General features: G+C 45.7%; 1 protein-coding gene across 5 annotated transcripts in view; it reads left to right on the top strand.

Moving 5' to 3' along the window:
- The window catches only part of FOXN3 (forkhead box N3), a 398,278-nt gene that overhangs the window by 365,871 nt on the left and 13,240 nt on the right, over positions 1-19,167 (top strand). For 3 of the 5 annotated variants that reach the window (XM_027066388.2, XM_027066392.2, XM_027066387.2), the window contains 2 exons: positions 2,028-2,093; positions 11,144-11,249. In XM_027066388.2, the coding sequence (XP_026922189.1) occupies positions 2,028-2,093; positions 11,144-11,249 (172 nt within the window). The remainder of the gene's footprint in view (positions 1-2,027; positions 2,094-11,143; positions 11,250-19,167) is intronic. The other 2 variants (XM_053224816.1, XM_053224817.1) reach the window with 2 other exon arrangements.

Genomic DNA, 19,167 nt, shown 5'->3' with positions numbered 1-19,167 from the left:
TTTCTCCGGTGGTCGTGTGTTTCTGAAGAATAAAGAAATACTTTCTTTAATTTTCTGGGAAAACAAACAGGAAGAGGCTCTTGACATTTTGCCTGTATTTCCTCTTGTTCTGTCTGTCCCCATCGGACCTCCTGGTCGTTGTCGTTGAGGAAAAGTCTGGGTAAGAGTTGCCTGGGGAGACCGGGGCCAGGCACCCGGGCCAAGCCCTGGTTGCTGGCAACACTTTGCGTTCTCAAAGATGGCAAAGAATTTTTGCTCTGCCAAGAAACAGGTGTGTTTTCTCGGCCCTGAAAGGGAAAGGGGCCCTTTCCAAAAAGAGGAAGTGGGAGGAGACCTCAGTCCCTCCATAAAACCTTCCAGAACCTAAGAGACCTGCTTTTGGCAACACGCTGTGTGGGGAGACGGGGGCCTAGGGGCAGCAGGAACCCTGGGAACCATGAATAGGACCTTAAGTCTTTCAGCTCAACTAATATATATATATATGTTTTTTTAATATCAGTGGGGAATGATGACTGTTTTAGAAATGTCACCCCAGGAGTTGCCAAATAAGTTAATTTACCTGTTCCTCATGCTATTAACATAAACCTTCACTCCATTACAGAGTGTAAGTAAGGGGCCTCCTGCAGGCGAAATCGAAACTGGCCTCTAAAGTTCTTTCCCCCCTCCTCCATTTTTTTGAGATGCTGTCTTCTAGAACCAGCGTCATCCATATTATTAATCGCTTGTGGGGCTTTATGCTGTATCACATTACTCCCTTGGAATTAAACTGCACATGTGAAGTATGAAAAATGTACTTTTTTTAAACAGTAAAAAAGTCATTTCCTAGCATAATACCCAAAATAAAGTGCCGTGGAGCCATTAGTAGTAAATTGAATTTTTTGGCATGTAATTTGTACAAAAACTGACAAGTACGAGCCCCCCTGCCCACCCCCACCCGCCATCATTAGTCATTGGGTTTAGCGGACGCAGAGGTAGTAATCTGCAAGGGCAGGCATTTTGATGTCGACTTCAATTGCACACTTCATTTATTCGGACAGGGCACAGGCGGCAGCTTCTGTCACGGGGCATCACTGCACTATTAGCGAATTTCGCCCCAGGGCAGCTGGGACGCTGTTCTGGGGCAGATGTTCTTTTCAGCCTATTCAGTGACCATTCTTGGGAGTTGTTTACTGTTGCCATGGTGACTTTCATTTCCATAGCAGCAGCGCTGCTGTTTCTCAGAGGAAAATGAATTTAGTTATAAAAGGATAATATTTTTTCTCTGTCTCTATATAACCTGCCATCTGTCAACTGGTGGATCAGTAAGGATTCAGAAACCTATTAAGAATTATAGCAGCGAGGTGATGAGTATTCTTTTTGTCCCATATTAAAAGCAGTAATAGATGTGGAAGCAAACGCTGTGCCCTCAACATCATAACTTTCATGTTTCCTTTATATCTTAAGTGTGTGTGTGTGTGTGTGTGTGTGTGTGTGTGTATTAATGCCTTCACCACTTCTGCTACCACCACTGCGTGCACACAGCGTCTCGTAAAGTACAATTTACATTCTGCTGACAGATGGAAATGATCCGACGTCTTGTTTGTATCTCACTAGATGCAGGTATATTTAGGGCTTTCTCTTCTCGGTGCTGTGAGCTTCCCCAGTTCATCAAAGACTTCTGTAGCTAAATGTCCAATTGTCACCCCACTCCCCTACTCCTCCGTGCCAGGGGAGTAAGCTGTAGGGGTGCATAGATCAGCAACTTATCAGGAACATATAGTCAGATTATGAAATGAGCAAAATGAGGAAGGACCATGCTTTGTCTGAGAAACTTACTAACCTGCCCCTTAAATCTCATTCTAGAATACCTTTCTTCCTCTCAAACGCAAACGGGAAGAAAGTCACCTTTGGGATAGCTCATCTTGTTCCCAGATTTTTTTTTTTTTTCTCTGTTGCTTTCATAAACTGTAACTTGCAGGGGGAAAAAAAAACACACACAGACACCGGCCCCGTTGTAAATAATATTATTTATTGGTTGATTTTTCCAGATCCTGACATTGATGCTGCCAGTGCCATGATGCTTTTGAATACTCCCCCTGAGATACAAGCAGGTTGTGAGTAGATATTTCTATAGCCTACAGCACCGTAGTTTGTGAACTTAACCTTCTCATTTATATACCAGGCCATAGGAAGAACTAATTCTCAAGTAGAACTTCCCTTGTAGAATCCCTTTAAAACTTAACCTAAGTGCATGATTACATGCATATGCCTGCAGACATGCGGCCACGCCTATGTGTGAATGAATGCATAGGTGTGTTTCCGAGATGACAAACTTTTAATATAATCTCAGGGCTTAAGACTTGGGGGAAGGGAAGCAGACCCTATAATGGATTCCCACGGAGAGAACTTCCTTTCTCCTGCAGGAATAGTTCCTGTGAGTTTGTAGTTTCTGCTAGAAGAGGCTTTGTGGGGCCAGCCTAACAGTGATGGAACTGAGCAGTGCCCGGTTTCAGAAATTTCTTTCCCCTTTGGGACCTCATTAATAGCAGACTGCCGTCTTATAGCTAGAGAGGAGAGGAAAGTCCGGCAAGACGGGGACGCAAGAGCTTGAAGTAGCCTTGAAATGAACCATCGTGATGCACCCCCACCCCCTACCCCGCATCATCCCCACCAGTCTTCCAAGCTGTCACAGAGAAGGGCCGGGCTAATTTTGCCAAGCAGGGCTCCTGTCTTCACCGGCCGTTGGCCGCTGAGCAGTGTCAAGCTTGAAACAGCACTTCTTCCTTGAACTTGTCTTCCATTGTGTCTTTTCCCACCTCTGAGCTACACCTTGGAAAGGTCTCCTTCCCGAGTGATGAACAATGACCTTAAATGGAGAGATCTGTCTGTCCCCTCGTCCTCCTGACTTGAAGCTAGTTCTCTGGTCCCCCCTTCACCCCCACCCAGAACCCTGTTGAGCAGGTAGCCAGCTCACTTCCTGGGGTCTGCTCAGGACATTGCTGTGTGGCAGCCTCCTGTTGACGGAACACGCTGATAAGGTGATGCAGCGGACCCCAGCACCCACCGGGCTCATTCTTGGGGCTGGGCCCTCAGCTTGTTTGGGGCTCTGGCTCCCTGACTCAGGGAAATCCCCCACGTTCACTCTCGGGTGCTTTTGTTAACAGTTAGCCCTCCACTGGTCACAGCCTTCCCCGCAGCTTTGGGAAATTTGAGTCTATCCTTTCTCCTTCCTTCTTTTAAAAGACCCGAGAGATGTGTCTCAGGAGAGACTCATCCCCCCGGCAGGGGCTGCCATTACCTGCTCCGAAAGGCGTAGAATTCCCTTTCTTTCTTGGCTAATCTCAGATTGCCAGCAGTTGAAGTGTTAGAGGCTGCCCACACCTCCGAGAAGCAAACGCCATTGCTAAGCACTTGTGTAACTAGCACAGTCCAGTGACTAGCAGTTACCCTGTAATGTGGTTTTTAAATGACGTTTGAAGTTGCAGAGAAATTGAAAACAAAGCAAAACTCCATTCTCAGATGACATTGCAGGAAGAGTGCAGACAGATTGTAACCAAGTTACAGTCTGAAACAGTTTCGGGAGTCATGCTGCATGACTTAACAGTGAGGAAAACACTTTTTTCACCAGAGCCGTAGAAGGTTCAGGAGCATCTTCGTTAGCACCCGGCCACTGTGCACAGGGATCACTGGCTTAAAGAAAAGCTTTTGATGAACCAGAATGATGGAATTAAGAGGGAAAGAGGCAGGGGGATTGGTCATTAACGGATCCCTAGCAGCTTCCATGGAAGTCCATTATCAGTAGTGGCTAAATGAACTTCTCCCTGCTCCCTCACTAGAACACTCAAACTATAAATAATTATTTTTTCAGGGTATCCATAGTCTTACTTGCATGGAAATGCAGAATTGGAGTTTTAAAAGTTCAGTGTTTATGTGTCAAAGCTGTAGGGCTTTTTTAGAAGGCTTTCTTCCTCAGTGTTAGCTCTGTGAGAAATTCAGCCTCAGCCCGGCCTTCGTGAAAGCTCCAGGCCAGGAAGACAGCTCCAGTGTCCAAGAAGGCAGGAACCAGGAAGCCCACAAAAGTCATGGAAGGAGAGGCCCATTGGCAGGAGCCTCCAAGAAATAAATGTAAAGACTAGGGAGGGGGTAGGAGCATCATCTTTGTGTTCTCCTTCCCATCTGGCCCCAATCTCTAGTAAAACCCCTAATGGTCAAGCTAGCACATGGTCAACAGGCCGGAGCAAAGCCCCTGAAGATGTGAACAGGGCTTTAGGAAAGAAGTGAACATGCACTTGGGAAGCCAGGTGGCCACTGGTCAGCCTCCCAGTAAAGGAGTCGGGGGCAGGGCGGGGGGGGGGGGTGTCTCCAGCTGGGGGCCTCCGTCTTCTCTTAGCACTTCTCGGCTTCCCTCTGCCTCCCCCTCCCCTTGTCCTTATCTTACGTTGCGTGTTTCTTTTCCTGGGATTCGGTGAGTGTCTGGCCTCCTGAAGGGAGAAGGGGTGGATACTTTCTGTGGTGCAGCCTCCATACTCCTGCCCTGCCAGCTGCCCCCGAGGCCTGGAAAAAGTGGAAGGTGATTCCTCACCAAAAAGGTTCAGAGGCGGCAGACACCCAGCCCCGGTGGTGGAGGGCGGGCGGCCTGCCTCATGGTGTTTGTGTGCACGTGTCCCGGTGTGGACGTGGGTGCCTAGCATTCAGGCGTCCCCTCTGCCCACGCACGGGGAGCACAGGTTCGCATCTGCCCGCAACTGCCTGTGTCCCGCCCCCAGGCTGCGCTGTGGCCGAGCTGTTTACAGAGCCTCCTCATGCACTATTTATAGCCCCTTGTTTTCCCCTCCTGGGCTAGGATGCTGCTTGAACAGGGGCCACCAGGCTCGTCTGTCTGCTGCTGTCACTTCCAACAGTAAGAGCCTGGCTTGGGTGACTTGAAAGGCTTTTCCTTTGCCATCGACCTTCATAGCCGCCCCACTTAAGGTCACCGTACAGCAGCCACTTAGATTGTTTCCTCTCTTCCTTCCCTGTGCCCAGCATCTGCAAAGCTAGCTCGGGGCTGGCAAACCAGCCACCGTCCACAGTCCAAGCTGAGTAGATCGTACAAAGGAAACGTCTCAAGAAACTGGTGAGAATCACAGTCAGCCAGGCCCCTTTATCTTTGAGGGGGTCCCACAGTGCCCCAAGGGAGCTCAGCCTGCCCCGGACCCTGCCCCTGGTATTACTTGAGCTGGCTCCTTATGGGTCCCATCAGTCTCTCCTGGCGACCAGATGCTTCACTTTCAATGAGGCAGCTGAGTGCATCTAATCAAAACCGCAGGCTTCAACATTTTGTCCCCACCCCCATCCCCCAGAGCCCCAGTGATGATGTTATCTTTTCCAGACTTTCCACTTTGCAGCCTGGGGAACATTCTAGAAGGTATGCTGTTGTGTCTTGCATGTGCTATAGGACACCACTTCCAGAAAAATCAGCACAGGACATTGCTGCTTCATTATCTCTTGAACTTTGGATTGTGCTTCTAGACCCATCGACCTCCCCCTCTCCCTTCAAAGTAGCCATATAGACTAATTCCAGCTTCTAGAGTCTACTTAAGTACCTGCTTTGCTGTTCCCCTCTGACAAGCCCTGTGAGTCATCTTTAACCCCAATGGAGGGATTGTTAGGAAGTCAGATCACCATTCTCATCTTCAAAGGCTTATATAATCCCTAGTTGGAATGTTCCCAGAGAGGAACTCTGGATGATAAACAAAGCAACCAAATGGGACAGCAGAGGTGAGGGAAGGAGGCAGCGTTCCACACCCCCTGGAGCTACAGTGTGCATCCAGCACACCAGGCACTGGAGAAGAAAGGCGACCAGGACGGAGGCTCCCCCATTCCAGCCCCCTCCCCAGCATCTTTCCAAGTAAGCAGGTGGAAAGTCCCACTTTGGGAAGGGGAAGGATTATCGGAAGCACTAGCTGCTCAACTTATGGCCTCTGGTAGTGTCAGCCAGGGCTGCCCTCCAAAGGCAGCAGGAGCTCAGAGGTTAATTTTAGAAGCCGTGAAAATCAAGGAAGCTGAGCATCGGGAAGGAGGCTGGGGAGGCTGGGACGGGGCCACACCGAGGGTGGCGGAGCGTGGAGGGAAGTTTGTCTTGTGCCACAGACGGTTTTCTTGGGTCCTCCAGGTGATCACGCTTAGATCACGGTGAGCAGTGCTGCTTGGTTCACTCCTCTTTCTGCGTGTTACTTTCTTATTGCCTAAAAATAAGTAAGTTTAGAGTCACTCTACACTATAAGAGAAAGGGGATGGTCAGCAAGAAGTGGGAGCCGTGGGGCCCCTGTCCTTGGCGCCTCGTCCCAGGAACCCGAGAATCTCAGAGATGTGTCTTCTTGTGTGTAAAAGCTGAACGTTGAACTGATCTGACAGGAAAGGATGGTTGCTGGAGGCCTGTGCCTTTTGCAGTGACCGCCACAAGCATATCCAGTTTTCTCACTATACTCTTCTGGGCTGGAGGGCTGGAGCCATGGTACAATTTCAGTACAATTTCAGTACACTGGGTGGGACGGGCTGGTTGTAAAGGGCTCGGTCTGATTTACCCTGGGGGCAATACAGAGGAAAAGGAAGGGGTAGATAGACCGTGCTGTTAGGAAAACAGCTGAGGAATGGATTCATGCTCCCTCCGAGTCCCCAGAACCAAAGACTGGTTAATATGGACCTCACAGACATTTTAGACAGGCTGTGATTCGTTTTCCAGAAGGCACGTTCCTGACGCTTGGAGATGGAGACAGGAAGGAGAAAAGATGGGAGAATAGTTAAGTGTCACAGCTGGCTTCTGGCAGCCCATGAGCAAATATGAGCACATCACCATCCCAACATGAAAAGCGCTGCCAGTGATGAGGACTGAGAAGTGCCAGGTTTGGTTGGCAGAGGCAGCATTCAGTTGCAGCTCATTTGAGAGCAAACTCCAGGAGTCAGGAGAAGAGCCTAGTTTATGTGCCAGAAGTCTGTGAGGTTCAGGAAATGGCTCAGGGAAAGCCTTTTAGTGCTGCGGAATAGCTTCGTCCGTGAGATTCTCTTTGAAGTGAATACACGTCATTAATCCGGAAGATGTGGGCAAATGCAGAGTTGAGATATCTAAAAAGCATAAAAGGCTGGAAGGATTTCTCCCTGTCTTGACCTCCACCCCACCCCCCAACATCCCCCTTGGGCCCTGTTCCTTATAATTAGTAAGAGGAAGGTCGAGAGGTGCATGGGATAGTGGAAGGACAGACAAGATGGTGATGAAGAGCTTATATAATGGACCGGCCGCCGAGTCGTCTTATTTAACACTCAGCAACACTCCTATGAGCTGTTTATACCAGGTTTGCAGCTGAGGAAACTGAGGCACATGAAAGTTGAGGCACTTGCCCAAAGCTGCAGAGCTAGTGGGGAGGCAAGACTGGGGCGGGCGGAGGCCATGTTGCCCTGAGCTTGTACTCTTAACCACTGCAGAGCACTTCTTCCCTGGAGGCTGAGATGAGCTGAGGACACCAAAAGACCCTGGTCCCCAGTCCATGCTCACTTCCTTTCTTTGTTCCTCTCCCTGTAGGGCATCCCCCCTGGGGCATAACAGTTCTAGGCGCTTGGGCAGAGGACTCTGGGCTTAGGGCACTGTCCTTGGGGTTGTTTTCTCCTTTGGCTGGCAGATGACTCCCTGGCCATGCTATGTGACTCCCATCTGCTGTCTTCACTGTCCAGGGCACCCCAGTCTTTGTCCCAGAATTATAGGTGTTTCAGGTATTTCCCACAGGGGTGACTCTGACATGGGACCAGAAGCCCCATAAGAGCTGTCACCGTTCCTCCAGCTACGTTCTGTGACCGGGAAGATGGCTAAGTTCTTCCAACATGGTCTGGGTTTGTTCTGTTCTGTTCTTGTGGACTTTGGGCTCACCTGGAATGGAGAGAGCACAGGCTGCCTCAGGATGCTCAGGGGATGTTGGTTATGTTGATGTTGATGATGATAATATTGATGACTAAGAGGTAATTTTGTATAACAGTAGTGCCTTTATTAACGCAGTTAAATCTCCACTCTGTGAGAGAAATACCATTTCTGTCCCCATCCTCTTAAGTGGCTTGCTCAGGGGACACAAGCAGTAAATGACAGAGATGGGATGCAGACCCAGAGATGGGATGCAGAGATGGTGTTGGACCCCTCCAACATCAGAGTCTGGCTCTCAGCCGCCGTGCTGCAGACCTTTTCCCCCGCTCAGAACCCTTTCATGGTTTTCCCCATATCCATGGGATGAAGCCCAAACGCACCTCATTCCTGCAGAGGGATCATACGCTCTAGCCAAGTTAGTTTTTGTTCTTGTGCACATCGTAATTTTTATTACTTCCAGGCCTTGTATGTGCCGTTCCTGTGCCTTTGAATGCCAACTCCGACTGGAGTTCTACAGGAAGTCTTCCCAGACACCCTTTACTTCGGGTTAGATGCCTCCATCCTTCATGCCTATAGGCCGCTCGCCCCGCTTACCACAGTGTATTTCCATTGCCTCTTTAATTCTCTGTCTGTCCCACTTAGCTGTGGCGACCCTGCGTCTCCTTCATGGAATACATAAGCAGATACTCGGTATGTTAATCCATGCATCGATACAGTCTGTATATGGGACTGTAATAATTTTGCTGGCAAGAATTACGACTGTGGTGTAGATTTTAAGCGTTTAAGTGATTTTAACAGTAGTCCTTTCTATCAGATTTGCTCGCCGTTCTAGATGAGATCTTTAGTGACTGATATCTTCACTGGTATTATCAGAATGGGACTGAGCCTGTGGTTTCTGGCCATTTCAACGAGACTACCATACGGCAAGATAACTGAAAAACCCTCTCCCGCGATCTCCAAAACAGACAGACAAACTGAAAGCCTCTCTTTTCAAGCAACCTGAAGCCTCTTCTACAGACTCTAGAGTCCTACTGATTTTTGCATGTCTGTCCTTGGGAATTGCTGGTATTTTTCCTCCTATATTTTCTTCTAAAACGTTTCTCATTTTAGTTCTTACATTTGCATTATGATCCATTTCTAATTAACTTTCGTGTATGGCCATGAGGTAAGGACCAAGGCTCATTTTTTCCTGAATGGATCGCCGGTTGTTGTAGCTCTGCTTCCCCTCATCGTATTGTCTTGATACCTTCTGCCAAAAGTCAGTTGGCCACATATTTGCGGGTCTATTTCTGGATTCTGTTTTCTTCCATGATCTGTGTGTCTGTGTTCACACTAATACCACGCCGTCTCGTAGCTGTAGAGGAGGTCTTGAAATGAGTATGTAGATCAGTTAATATAAATTTTAGATACTCTTCCTTAGAAAGAACTCATCAACGAAGCAAAATAGGATGCTTCCCTCCGGTATTACATTATAACAGGCTTCATGCTTTTAGATACCTGGTAAGTCTCCTGTCTCCGATGATCTGCTATCCGAAACCAGGCTGATAGTAAGGACCGGGTAAGAGTTCCTGATCTAGTTCAGCCTACTGTCACGGTTAAATGGGGTAAGTGAATGGAAAGATTCTGGACCCCTGGACTACATTAGTAGTAGTTGGTTTAAGTGCTGGTTTTTGTCTCCCATCCACCTTTTATAAAACCCAATAGCAAGAGCCTTACACAAACCTGGAAGAGAAATAGCAAAAATTCTAGCAAGAGCCACAGAATTCTCTAGGAATCGGCCTGTATAACATCATCCATGTTCAGGAGTGGACATTCATCCTACATGAAAGACCTCTAGTTAAAGGTTCAGAAAATTTATGGAAACATGCCCTTAGAGGCCTAAACATTACAGGAATAAAAAGTCTGTGTTTTGTAAAGAGTGTTCTCCACAAATAATACTGACTTTAACACTTAATACCCAGAGGGGTTTTACATTTTTTGTATGTATAATTTTCTAGAGGCTCTTTGTTTGAGAAGGCATGATTTATCCACCTTGCCTCTGGATGAGACTGTGCGGGGGGCTCCATGGACACAGCCAGAGCCCTGGGGACTCAGGACATTGACGGCAGAAGGGTTCCTAGGACACTGTTCCGAGAAGGAAGAAGAGATTTCAGTAACTTGCACAAAGTCACACAAGAGAAACTGAAATGAAAGCTAAGACTCCAAGCCCTGCCTCAGTGCTTCCCAATGCACGCCTGGCCCTGGAGACACATGGAGGAGGGTTGGTTGTACAGTAAGAATATTAGCTTGAACCTAATGAAACTGCTGTCTGGGAGGTCAAAAAAGATGGACGATCGGGGATGTCCTGTGGTTCCCCTGTGGTGTAAACCCTCATACAGGGGTGAGCCCACTGTGGGTTTGTATGGAAACAGACATCATCTGATGGGCACTGGCAGAAAGGTTGGCTTACGATTGCTCCAGGGATGTGTGTATTTAGGAGAAGGCGGGATGGTGAGAGAACTCTGGGGAGATTTGCTTGGGGAAGCTTCGAGGAAGGAGGCAGTGGGTCCTCCAGAGTGGGCTGTGCATGGTTCTGAGACAGGAGCCAGAGCCACCCTGCCAACCGTCCACTCCCAGCCACACTGAGGAAGGGGTCTTTCCTCCGGCGGCCGAAATCGTTGTGAGCACACACTGTGTTGTGAGCACTGAGGTGCCAAGTAGCTTATAAAATCAGCTTTGCTTTTCTTTTGGCTCCTGTTTTCTCTTGTCAGGTTAAGGACAGATAGAAAGATGTTCTCAGCTTCTGACCATCACCAGAGAAGCATGAAGAAATGCTTTTGTTTGGTCATTGCTATTAGACTTGTGTTAGTGTTCTCGAGATCTTGTTAGGGTCTGAGTGGAAAGAAAAGCTTATATTTAATAAACGCAAGGAAGTAATGTTTGAAGCCCACTTTTGAAAACTCACCCTTTTTTAAACCAACGCATCAATAATTTGATTGTAAGGTATTGGTCTGACATGGCTGACCGAATCTCTTTCTTGAGGAGTGGTATCTTTCTTTCCCCTTCTACGTGCGCGCGCGCGCGTACGTGTGTGTGTGTGTGTGTGTGTGTGTGTGTGTGTGTGTGTGTTTCTATCACTGCTCACTCCTTGTGCCTATAATAATCACTTTCTCTCTCTTCTTTTCTTCTCTCTCTCTCTCTCTCTCTCTTCCTGATGTATCCAGAATTTCTGACTCAAAACAGAAATGTTCACCGTTGAATTCACGTGTGGTATCTTCTTCTGTTTTGTTTTTCCAGTTCCTCCAGGAGTGATACAAAATGGAGCACGGGTTCTGAGCCGAGGGCTGTTTCCTGGAGTTCGGCCGTTGCCAATCACTCCCATTGGAATGACGGCAGCTGTGAGGTAAGGGAGGCACTCGCTGGACAAAGCCTGCCGAAAGGAGTGGGAAGGGCATCATGTGTCCCACGGGGCCACTTGGAATGAAGAGGACCAGCCTCTAAGGAGTGAAGACAATCAACTTGGTTTGGGTGTTAAGAAAAGGCCAAGTAGGGGCGCCTGGGTGGCTTAGTTAGGCGTTCGACTTTGGCTCAGGTCATGCTCTCATGGTTTGTGGGTTTGAGCCCTGCATAGGGCTCTGCGCTGACAGCTCGGAGCCTGGAGCCTGCTTTGGATTCTTTGTCTCCCCCTCTCTCTCTGCCCCTCCCCCACTCTCACCTTGTCTCACTCTGTCTCTCAAAAATAAATAAATGTAATTAAAAAAAAATTTTTTTAAAGAAAAGGCAAAGTAACTCCCCAGGGACCCCAATCCAGCTTCTCCCTCTGGGCTCAAATTATCTTAGTCTCTTTGTAGATGAGGAGATGAAGACAAACTAAGCTTTTTTGTTGAAGAAGGTGGGATAAGGTGGGAATAAGGAAGTGGTGAGCAAGTTGTTCATTAGATTCTAGGCTAACTGGTCTACCTCCAGAATGAAATGCAAAATCATGTGTGAAAAGTGCCTTTGGTTACTGGGGTAGAAATAACATGGGGCATCATTCCCCTGCTTCCAAGAGTCAGGTCAGTTGCCAAACCACATGAACTCTTCCTTGGGAAATTTCCTTCTTCCATCCTTCTTATCTCCACTGCTGGCCCTGGATTAGGGTCTCTCGCTAGCTTAGACCTTTTACATGTGCCAGTGTGGATGCCGCCTCCCATTTTCCTGCTGCTTCTCTGCCCATTCCCGCCCACCCATCAGCCACTGTCAGACTCATTTCCTAAAATGTGCCTCTCCAGCCGTCTGCAGAAACACCTTCCATGGCTCCCACACATCAGCCTGACATAACCCCAGTCCTCTGGTGTCCTCGAACCAAATTTGTTCCCCAGATATGTCTAGCATTGGCCGATCTTATCCATTCGGTTGCCTCTATGTAGACTTCGCTCAGCCTCCACATGCACCTCCTTCAGGGTCCATCACAAAAATGATTGCTTCACAAAGCTTTTCTGAACATGGCCTCTGAGCTTGCCCTGAATGAATTTCCCTTTCCTTTGAAAGCCCCCATATTTTGGTTGTGGCCCTTTAACGGGTGACTCAGTGTAGTAAAATTCCTGTGTGTGTGTGTCCTTCTCTGTTGTCAATGGTTCGCTTGCCGTAGACAGGCTGGGTCTCACGTGGCTGATGCCTCCTCAGGTTTGCCCAGGCTCTTGCTTGGAAGGCCCATCACATTGCCCCCCTCCACAGCATCATCTGCTTGCTCACTCTGCACTGTTGGATCAAGTTTGCACCTGAAGACCGTTTTTCTTCCATAGAGTGTCATGTCCCAGAGGAAACCACCCCAGAAAGTCTGCTAGCTGGGTCCTGAGGGAGACACAACGTCGAGCTCACTCGTGTGAAACAACCACACGGTGCTTTCCCACTCACTCTTCTGGCAAACCAGCCTTGTCTTGCCAAGATGGAAGTCCCTCAGTCTTCAGGGCAGACGCTGGTGTCTAGGACCTGATAAGGAAGGAATTTGGTTGGAATTAGAATAATAATAATAAAGTTAGAAAACCACTTATCATTTCTGCTAGCCCAACATGGTGATCTTTCCAAAAATATATGGAAGGCCCTCTCTTATACTTCTCTAGGATCTTTCTTGGTTATCTGTAGGTCAATAATTCTTGAGTTCTTAAATGATAAGCCTTTTCCATGCAGCCAAAGTATCAACACCTTTGCCTCGCATTATGAGAGAAACACGTTCCATTTTCTTTTCTTACTTAACATCTTTTCTGCCTCACCTCCTGGCTTACCTTTTTGGTTGACAGGACTTTGAGACTGTAGACTGTTTGTACGTGGAACAACAATCTATGTTCATTAGCATATTCTAAGTGTAGATTTCAGTTTGTTGTCTTGAGCAGTCTTTCGGCACCTGCCACGTGGATCTGGATGTGGCTCCAGCCATTCCTCGTAGAAGGGCACAGAAGAGCCAGGCACGGGGGGAGAGACATGAGACCAAGTTGGCCTTCAGCAGGAGCCACCCCCTAATTTTAATTATTACCCTTGTGGTGTATGTTATCATACATTTTACTGATTAGTACTCCCAAGAGGTATTATTTAAAATGCTGATTTTTTTGTTGTTGGTGTTCTAGTTATGTTCTGGTTAGAAGATAATAAAACACCACAGCAAAACAATGAAGTCTTGTCTCTGGTTAAACAGCTGCCACTTATCCAGTCCAATGAGCACCTCACTTTGGCTTTTCCACAGTAAAAGACCACAAAACAGGTTTCAGGTGCAGTCAGGAGACGGAGATAACACTAGGTATTCAATCAGGGAGACTTTCATGTTAAGAACCATTAACCAGATAGGAAGTTATTAACCAGATAACTGGAAGGGTGAAAAGAGGTCTCCAGGTGTCCTGGAGAAGGTAGTCACTGGAAGGAGCCGCATCCCCTCGGGCTAAAGAGGAGAAAGGGAAGAGGTTGGGATGGTTGCCCCATGGGAGTGGGGCTCAGACCTCAGAAGAGGAGCTGGGGTCGGAGATCCGGACCTCTGAGGGGTACCCCTCAGCTTGGGCTAGAGGCTCTGATCTCAGAGGCGGGACCTATGGAAGGACCAGAGGGATGTTAGGAGATCTCGGGATCTCCTGCTGGCGCACGTCCTCTAAGGGAACATGAAGAAGTTGGTTCTGTAAGCATTAGGAGGACCACAGCTGGATTCAGCAGCTACTACAGGAATGAACTGCCACTACAAGTGAACAGGACACACACAAGAAGGAGCGTGTCCTTTCTTCCTCCACCCCCTTCCCAGTCTCTCAGTGGCAACTCCTGTTATCCAAGCCTAATGTGAAGCCAGGTGGTGCAGCAGACGTGTGGCTTGAACAGCCCAGCCCCAGCCCCAGCCTTTGAAACACTGTAAAAAGGTGCGTTTGAGGCTGAGTGAGAGTAGCTGCAAAATGGCACAACATGTCTGTCCACTATGAAAGCACGCAAGGTCTCAGGACCTTCCTGAGCATCAGAGAAGTTGTCAATAAATGTGCCACTGCTGTTTGCAAAAACTAGACAGGTTACCATAAAGAAGAGATGACCAATAAAGAAAACCGTTGTGCGTTACCAATGCATTGTTCCACTTCAGTGTTAGGAGAAATGAAGGGGGGGAGAGGAGTGTTGTGTGCTCTCTGTAAGGTCAAGGACCCTTGCTTATAATACTTTGCCTTCTTCATGTCCCAAATGCCTGGCAAATAATAGGCACTGAGATGCTTCCAGAAAGAATCAACATAAACACAGCCACGGAGGTATCTGCAGAATCAGTGTCTATCTAAAACCCACTAGTAAGTTTTCTGGGGTGGGAGTGGGGGACGGATCTTGTTTTGCTCTTTCACATTCACTGTAATTTTTTTTTTTTTTTTAATTTGACCATGTGTCAGCCGAACCTGAATTCAGCTAAGGTTAAAAGGAAAACAGCCCACAGGAGACTAAAACAATAGCAGATGTCTGCCAGACCCCACGACAGTGACCAAGGGATCCTGGGGGTGTTCAGTGTTTATGTCACTGCCCCCATCAGTTCAGCCAGGGATGGAGGGAGGGCCAGAGACTCACCCACTAAAGACCAATTTCCGACTCTGCTTTGTGTGACAGGTTTTCTGTGTGAGTCTAAGCGACTTCTCCTTAAGCGAAAATATTTGTCTTTCAGGGATTTTTTTTTCCACCACTGAGTGGCAAAGGCCATGTTTGTTTGTCTTAACTCGGAAACTGTTATTGACATAGATGAAGTGTTACTTTTATTAGCTGATCATTACACAGCTTGTATTTGCTGGGTTCCTTTGCATATAATTATGATGTGAAATCTCCTTGTAAGAGTATCTGTCAATAGTGTAATTGACTTTACAGTGTTGACTTTTTACTCAATAACCTCAGAGATTGGCCCATCCTTAGTTGTTGGAAACCTGCTTATTTTTAAATTTGCCTGGGCGTAGAGTCCTCAAGACACATTATCCTCAAAATAACTGCTCACACATCTTAGTTTTATGGCTGTGTCTTCTGTGTTCCCAGTGAAATTCCTTGCAGCGAATACATTGAATGGAACAAACGATTATAGCCCTAGAAGAACTGTTTCTGGCCCTCTTGGGAAACAGGAGCCTCAAGTTTCCTACATTTATAGCACTCTGGGCTGCCTCCCAGGTAGGGCCCATAGCAACTCTCTGGGATCTGGGCCACCTTGCCTTCAACCCTTACGGCTCTTTTTTGACCCATTAAATGTCCAAGGCTTACCAAAGAGGACTGGGAAAAAAACGGAATGGGGGGGGGGGGGGTGTAGGAGTCCTTCAGAAGGCAACAGAGCCCAGAAATCACATATGAGAACTCAGGAGCCAAGTTTCTTGGGTCCTTATCCTGTGGTTGTGTGATGTTGGACAGGTGCGCCTGGGCTTCTCATGAGAAAGCCAGTCTTATGGGTTATTAGGGTAACACAGTTATGTTACTGACACAGGGTGTGCGTTACGTAGGTGTTTGATAAATAACATGTAGAAACAAGCAAACCAATTCAGAAATGGGCAAAGGACTTAAATAGTCATCTCTCCCAAGAAGATATACAAATGGCCAAAACACATGAAAAGCTGCTTAGCATCACTAATCATTAGGGAAACGCAAATCAAAACTGTGAGATGCCACCTCACGCCCATTAGGATGACTCCTAGAAAAACCAGAAAACAATGAGTGTTGATGAGAATATGGAAAACTTGGAATCCCTGTACACTATTGGTAGGGATGTAAAATGGTGGAGCTGTTATAGAAAACACTATGGCAGTTCCTCAAAAAATTAAAAAGAGTTACCATATGACCCAGCAATCCTTCTGAGCATGTACCAAAAAGAACCAAAAGCAAGGTCTCGAAGGGATATTTGTTCATCCACATTCATAGCAGCACTATTCACAGTAGCTGAAGTGTATAAGCATCCCAAGTGTCCGACAACAGATAAATGAATAAGCAACATGTGGTGTATACACACAATGGAATATCATTCAGCCTTAAAATGAAGGACATTCTGACACGTGCCACAATATGAATAAACCTTGAGGACGTTACATTAAGTGAAATAACCCAGTCACAAAAAGACGAATACTGTATGATTCTACACATACAAGGTATTTAGAGTGGTCAAAATCATAGAGAGAGGAAATAGAGAGGTGGTTGCCAATGGCCCAGGGAGGGAAGGAATGGGGAATTAGTATTTATTGAGGCCAGAGTTGCAGTTGTATAAAATGAAGAATCCCAAGGATGGATGGTGGTGATGGTTGCACAATATTATGAATGTATTTAATACTACTGAACTGTACAATGAAAAGTGGTTAAGATGGTAAGTTTTTCATGTTTGTTTATTTTACCACAATAAAACCAATTGGAAAAAAATAAAATTAGTAATGTGGGGAGCCTCTTGAATTCATCTAGCCTGCCCCCCATAGACCTTCCCAGGTCTCCTTTTTGAGCACCTGAAGCTTTGCCCTAAGTCCCAGGAAAAGGCTTGCATTGAGCTTATTATGCCAAGAAGAATGGCCATTGGTTTTAAGGAATGATGGTGGTCATCCAAACGAGAGCAAGTTTTAATTTATAAGAAAGTTCCATCTAATCACCGTCTGAGACTGCTTAATTTCATTTGGACCTCAAGTAAAAACTGCAATTCCTGTGGAACATGAAGCAAGTCAGAAATTAATACTCTTACTGTAATACAAACATTAATACGTAAGGTCCTGTCAGAATACAATCATCAGGAAAACTCTCTCAGCCTAAGGTCTGCTCCTGGTCATCTAACTTTGTCTTTCCCCTTGAGAAGATGTCTGTAACAGGAGTTCAGGAAGCCGAGAGCCTTCAGTGTTAAGATAGGGTGTGGTCTAGCTGTACAACTTGAGGGAAGATTTGCCACTGGTCTTTTTTTTTTTTTCTTTTTTTTTTTTAAGGAAGTATAGTTGACACACAATCTTACATTAGTTGCAGATGTACAGCATAGTGATTGGACAAGTCTGTATATTTTGCTGTGCTCGTGACAGGTGTGGCTACCATCTGTCACCATGCAACACTATTAAAATATCATTGACTATATTCCCAATGCTGTACCTGCCACAGGTCTTCTTTATACTGTATTTTGTTTTGTTTTTAAAGACCAAGCACCTGTCAGCTTATACCTTCTGAAATCATGGTCTTTGAAGGCAACTCTGAAACTCAGGATTAGATTATGCTCTGTGGTAGGAGGGAGAGAGGAAATACTGCGGGGATAGTGTGGCTTATTTTAAATTTCTTTCTGAGTTCATTTTGGTAACTGTAGGAATTTGTCTATTTCACCTAAGCTTTCAAAAATATTGGCATAAAGTTACTCATAATGTATCTGTCATCTTTCAAAATACCTTTGCAGTTATGTCCCTTTTTCATTCTTATTTCATTTTAACATCACTCTGTTTGCTTAATCTTGCCATAGCTTTTTGTTTTTCCTCTCAAAGAAACAACTTTTGGGTTTTGGGGGTGGGGGTGTTCATTTATTTTATTTTTGTTTTCATTTATAGTTTCCTTTTTTAAATTCTCTTTTTCTTTGCCTGGATTAGTTACCTTCATTTTAAACTTTTCTTCTTTTTCTATAAAAGTTCAAGGTTATAATTTCCTTGAAATTACTGCCTCATTACATCCCATAAATTTTGATACCTTTATTTTCGTTATTAACAGTGCAGAGTACTTTCTATGTCCATTTTAATGTCTTTGACCCACAGATGCTTTTGGAAGTGTGTTTTTAAATCTTCAAACCCAGGAGAAGGTGGTGGTTTCTTATTTTTGTTTTTAGTTACCCCTTCAACACTGATTACTAACTCTAAGTCATTGTGGCCAGAGAGTTGATCTGGAAGATACTGGAAATTTGTGGAGACTTGCTGTATAGTCTAGCATTTATCAGTCTTTATAAATATTCTATGTGTGCTTCAAAATGATAAGCCTTCTTCATTACTAACACATGTTCTGTATGTCTATTAGATCAAATCTGCATGCTAACCGTGTGGGGGCGGGGGTGGGGAGGGAAAGGGAGGGAGGGAAGGCATGCTTGGTCAATTGAATATTGAGAATGATGTATTAAAATCTCCCATTACAATGTAGATTTGACCGTTTCTCCTTGTAGCTCTTTCAGTTTGGGCTGTAGGTATTTTGAAGCTATCTGCATGGAGGAATCCATGTTTAGAACTGATGTAGCTTCCTGGTGAATTGAACCTTTATGAATATTTAATAACTCTCTTTATCCGTAGTAATGATTTTTGCCTTAAAAATCTGCCTTCTCTGGTTATAATATAGCTGTACCAGCATGGCATGATACAGCGTTTTCCATCCTTTTACTTTTAACCTTTGCTTGTCTTTGTGTTTTAGGTTTTTCTCTTGGAAACAGCTTTTAAAAAACAAATCTGTGTTAATGATCTTTACCTCTTACTGAAGGTTTTTAGTCCCTTTTTAATAACATATTTGGATTTATTTCTACCATTTTATTTTGCACTTGTTTGTCCTGGTTTTTTCCTGATTCTTTTTCCTTTCTTGCATTATTTTAAATCGATCAAAAGCTCCCACTCCCCCCTTTTTTCCTTCTAATGGTTTAAAAGTTATACATTTTGTTTCTCTTCTTTTAATGTTGATCCTAGAACTTATAACATGAATATTTTAAAATGTTTAAAGTTAATCAATACTTTTAAAACTCCTGATCAATACAAGGCCCTTGGAATACTTCAGCTGCTATTCCCTACCTCCCAGATGATGTGCTACACTTGTCCAATACTGTGGTTGTATTTCATTTTGTTGTTTTTTTTTTTTTTATGTTACTTAGTCATTGTTATTATTGTGTTGTTCAGTCA

The sequence above is a fragment of the Acinonyx jubatus genome, chromosome B3 (genome assembly GCF_027475565.1).
Source record: "Acinonyx jubatus isolate Ajub_Pintada_27869175 chromosome B3, VMU_Ajub_asm_v1.0, whole genome shotgun sequence".
Taxonomy (NCBI): Eukaryota; Metazoa; Chordata; class Mammalia; order Carnivora; family Felidae; genus Acinonyx; species Acinonyx jubatus.
Note: the sequence above shows the minus strand (reverse complement) of the source record. Positions and strands in the feature narration are given on the sequence as shown.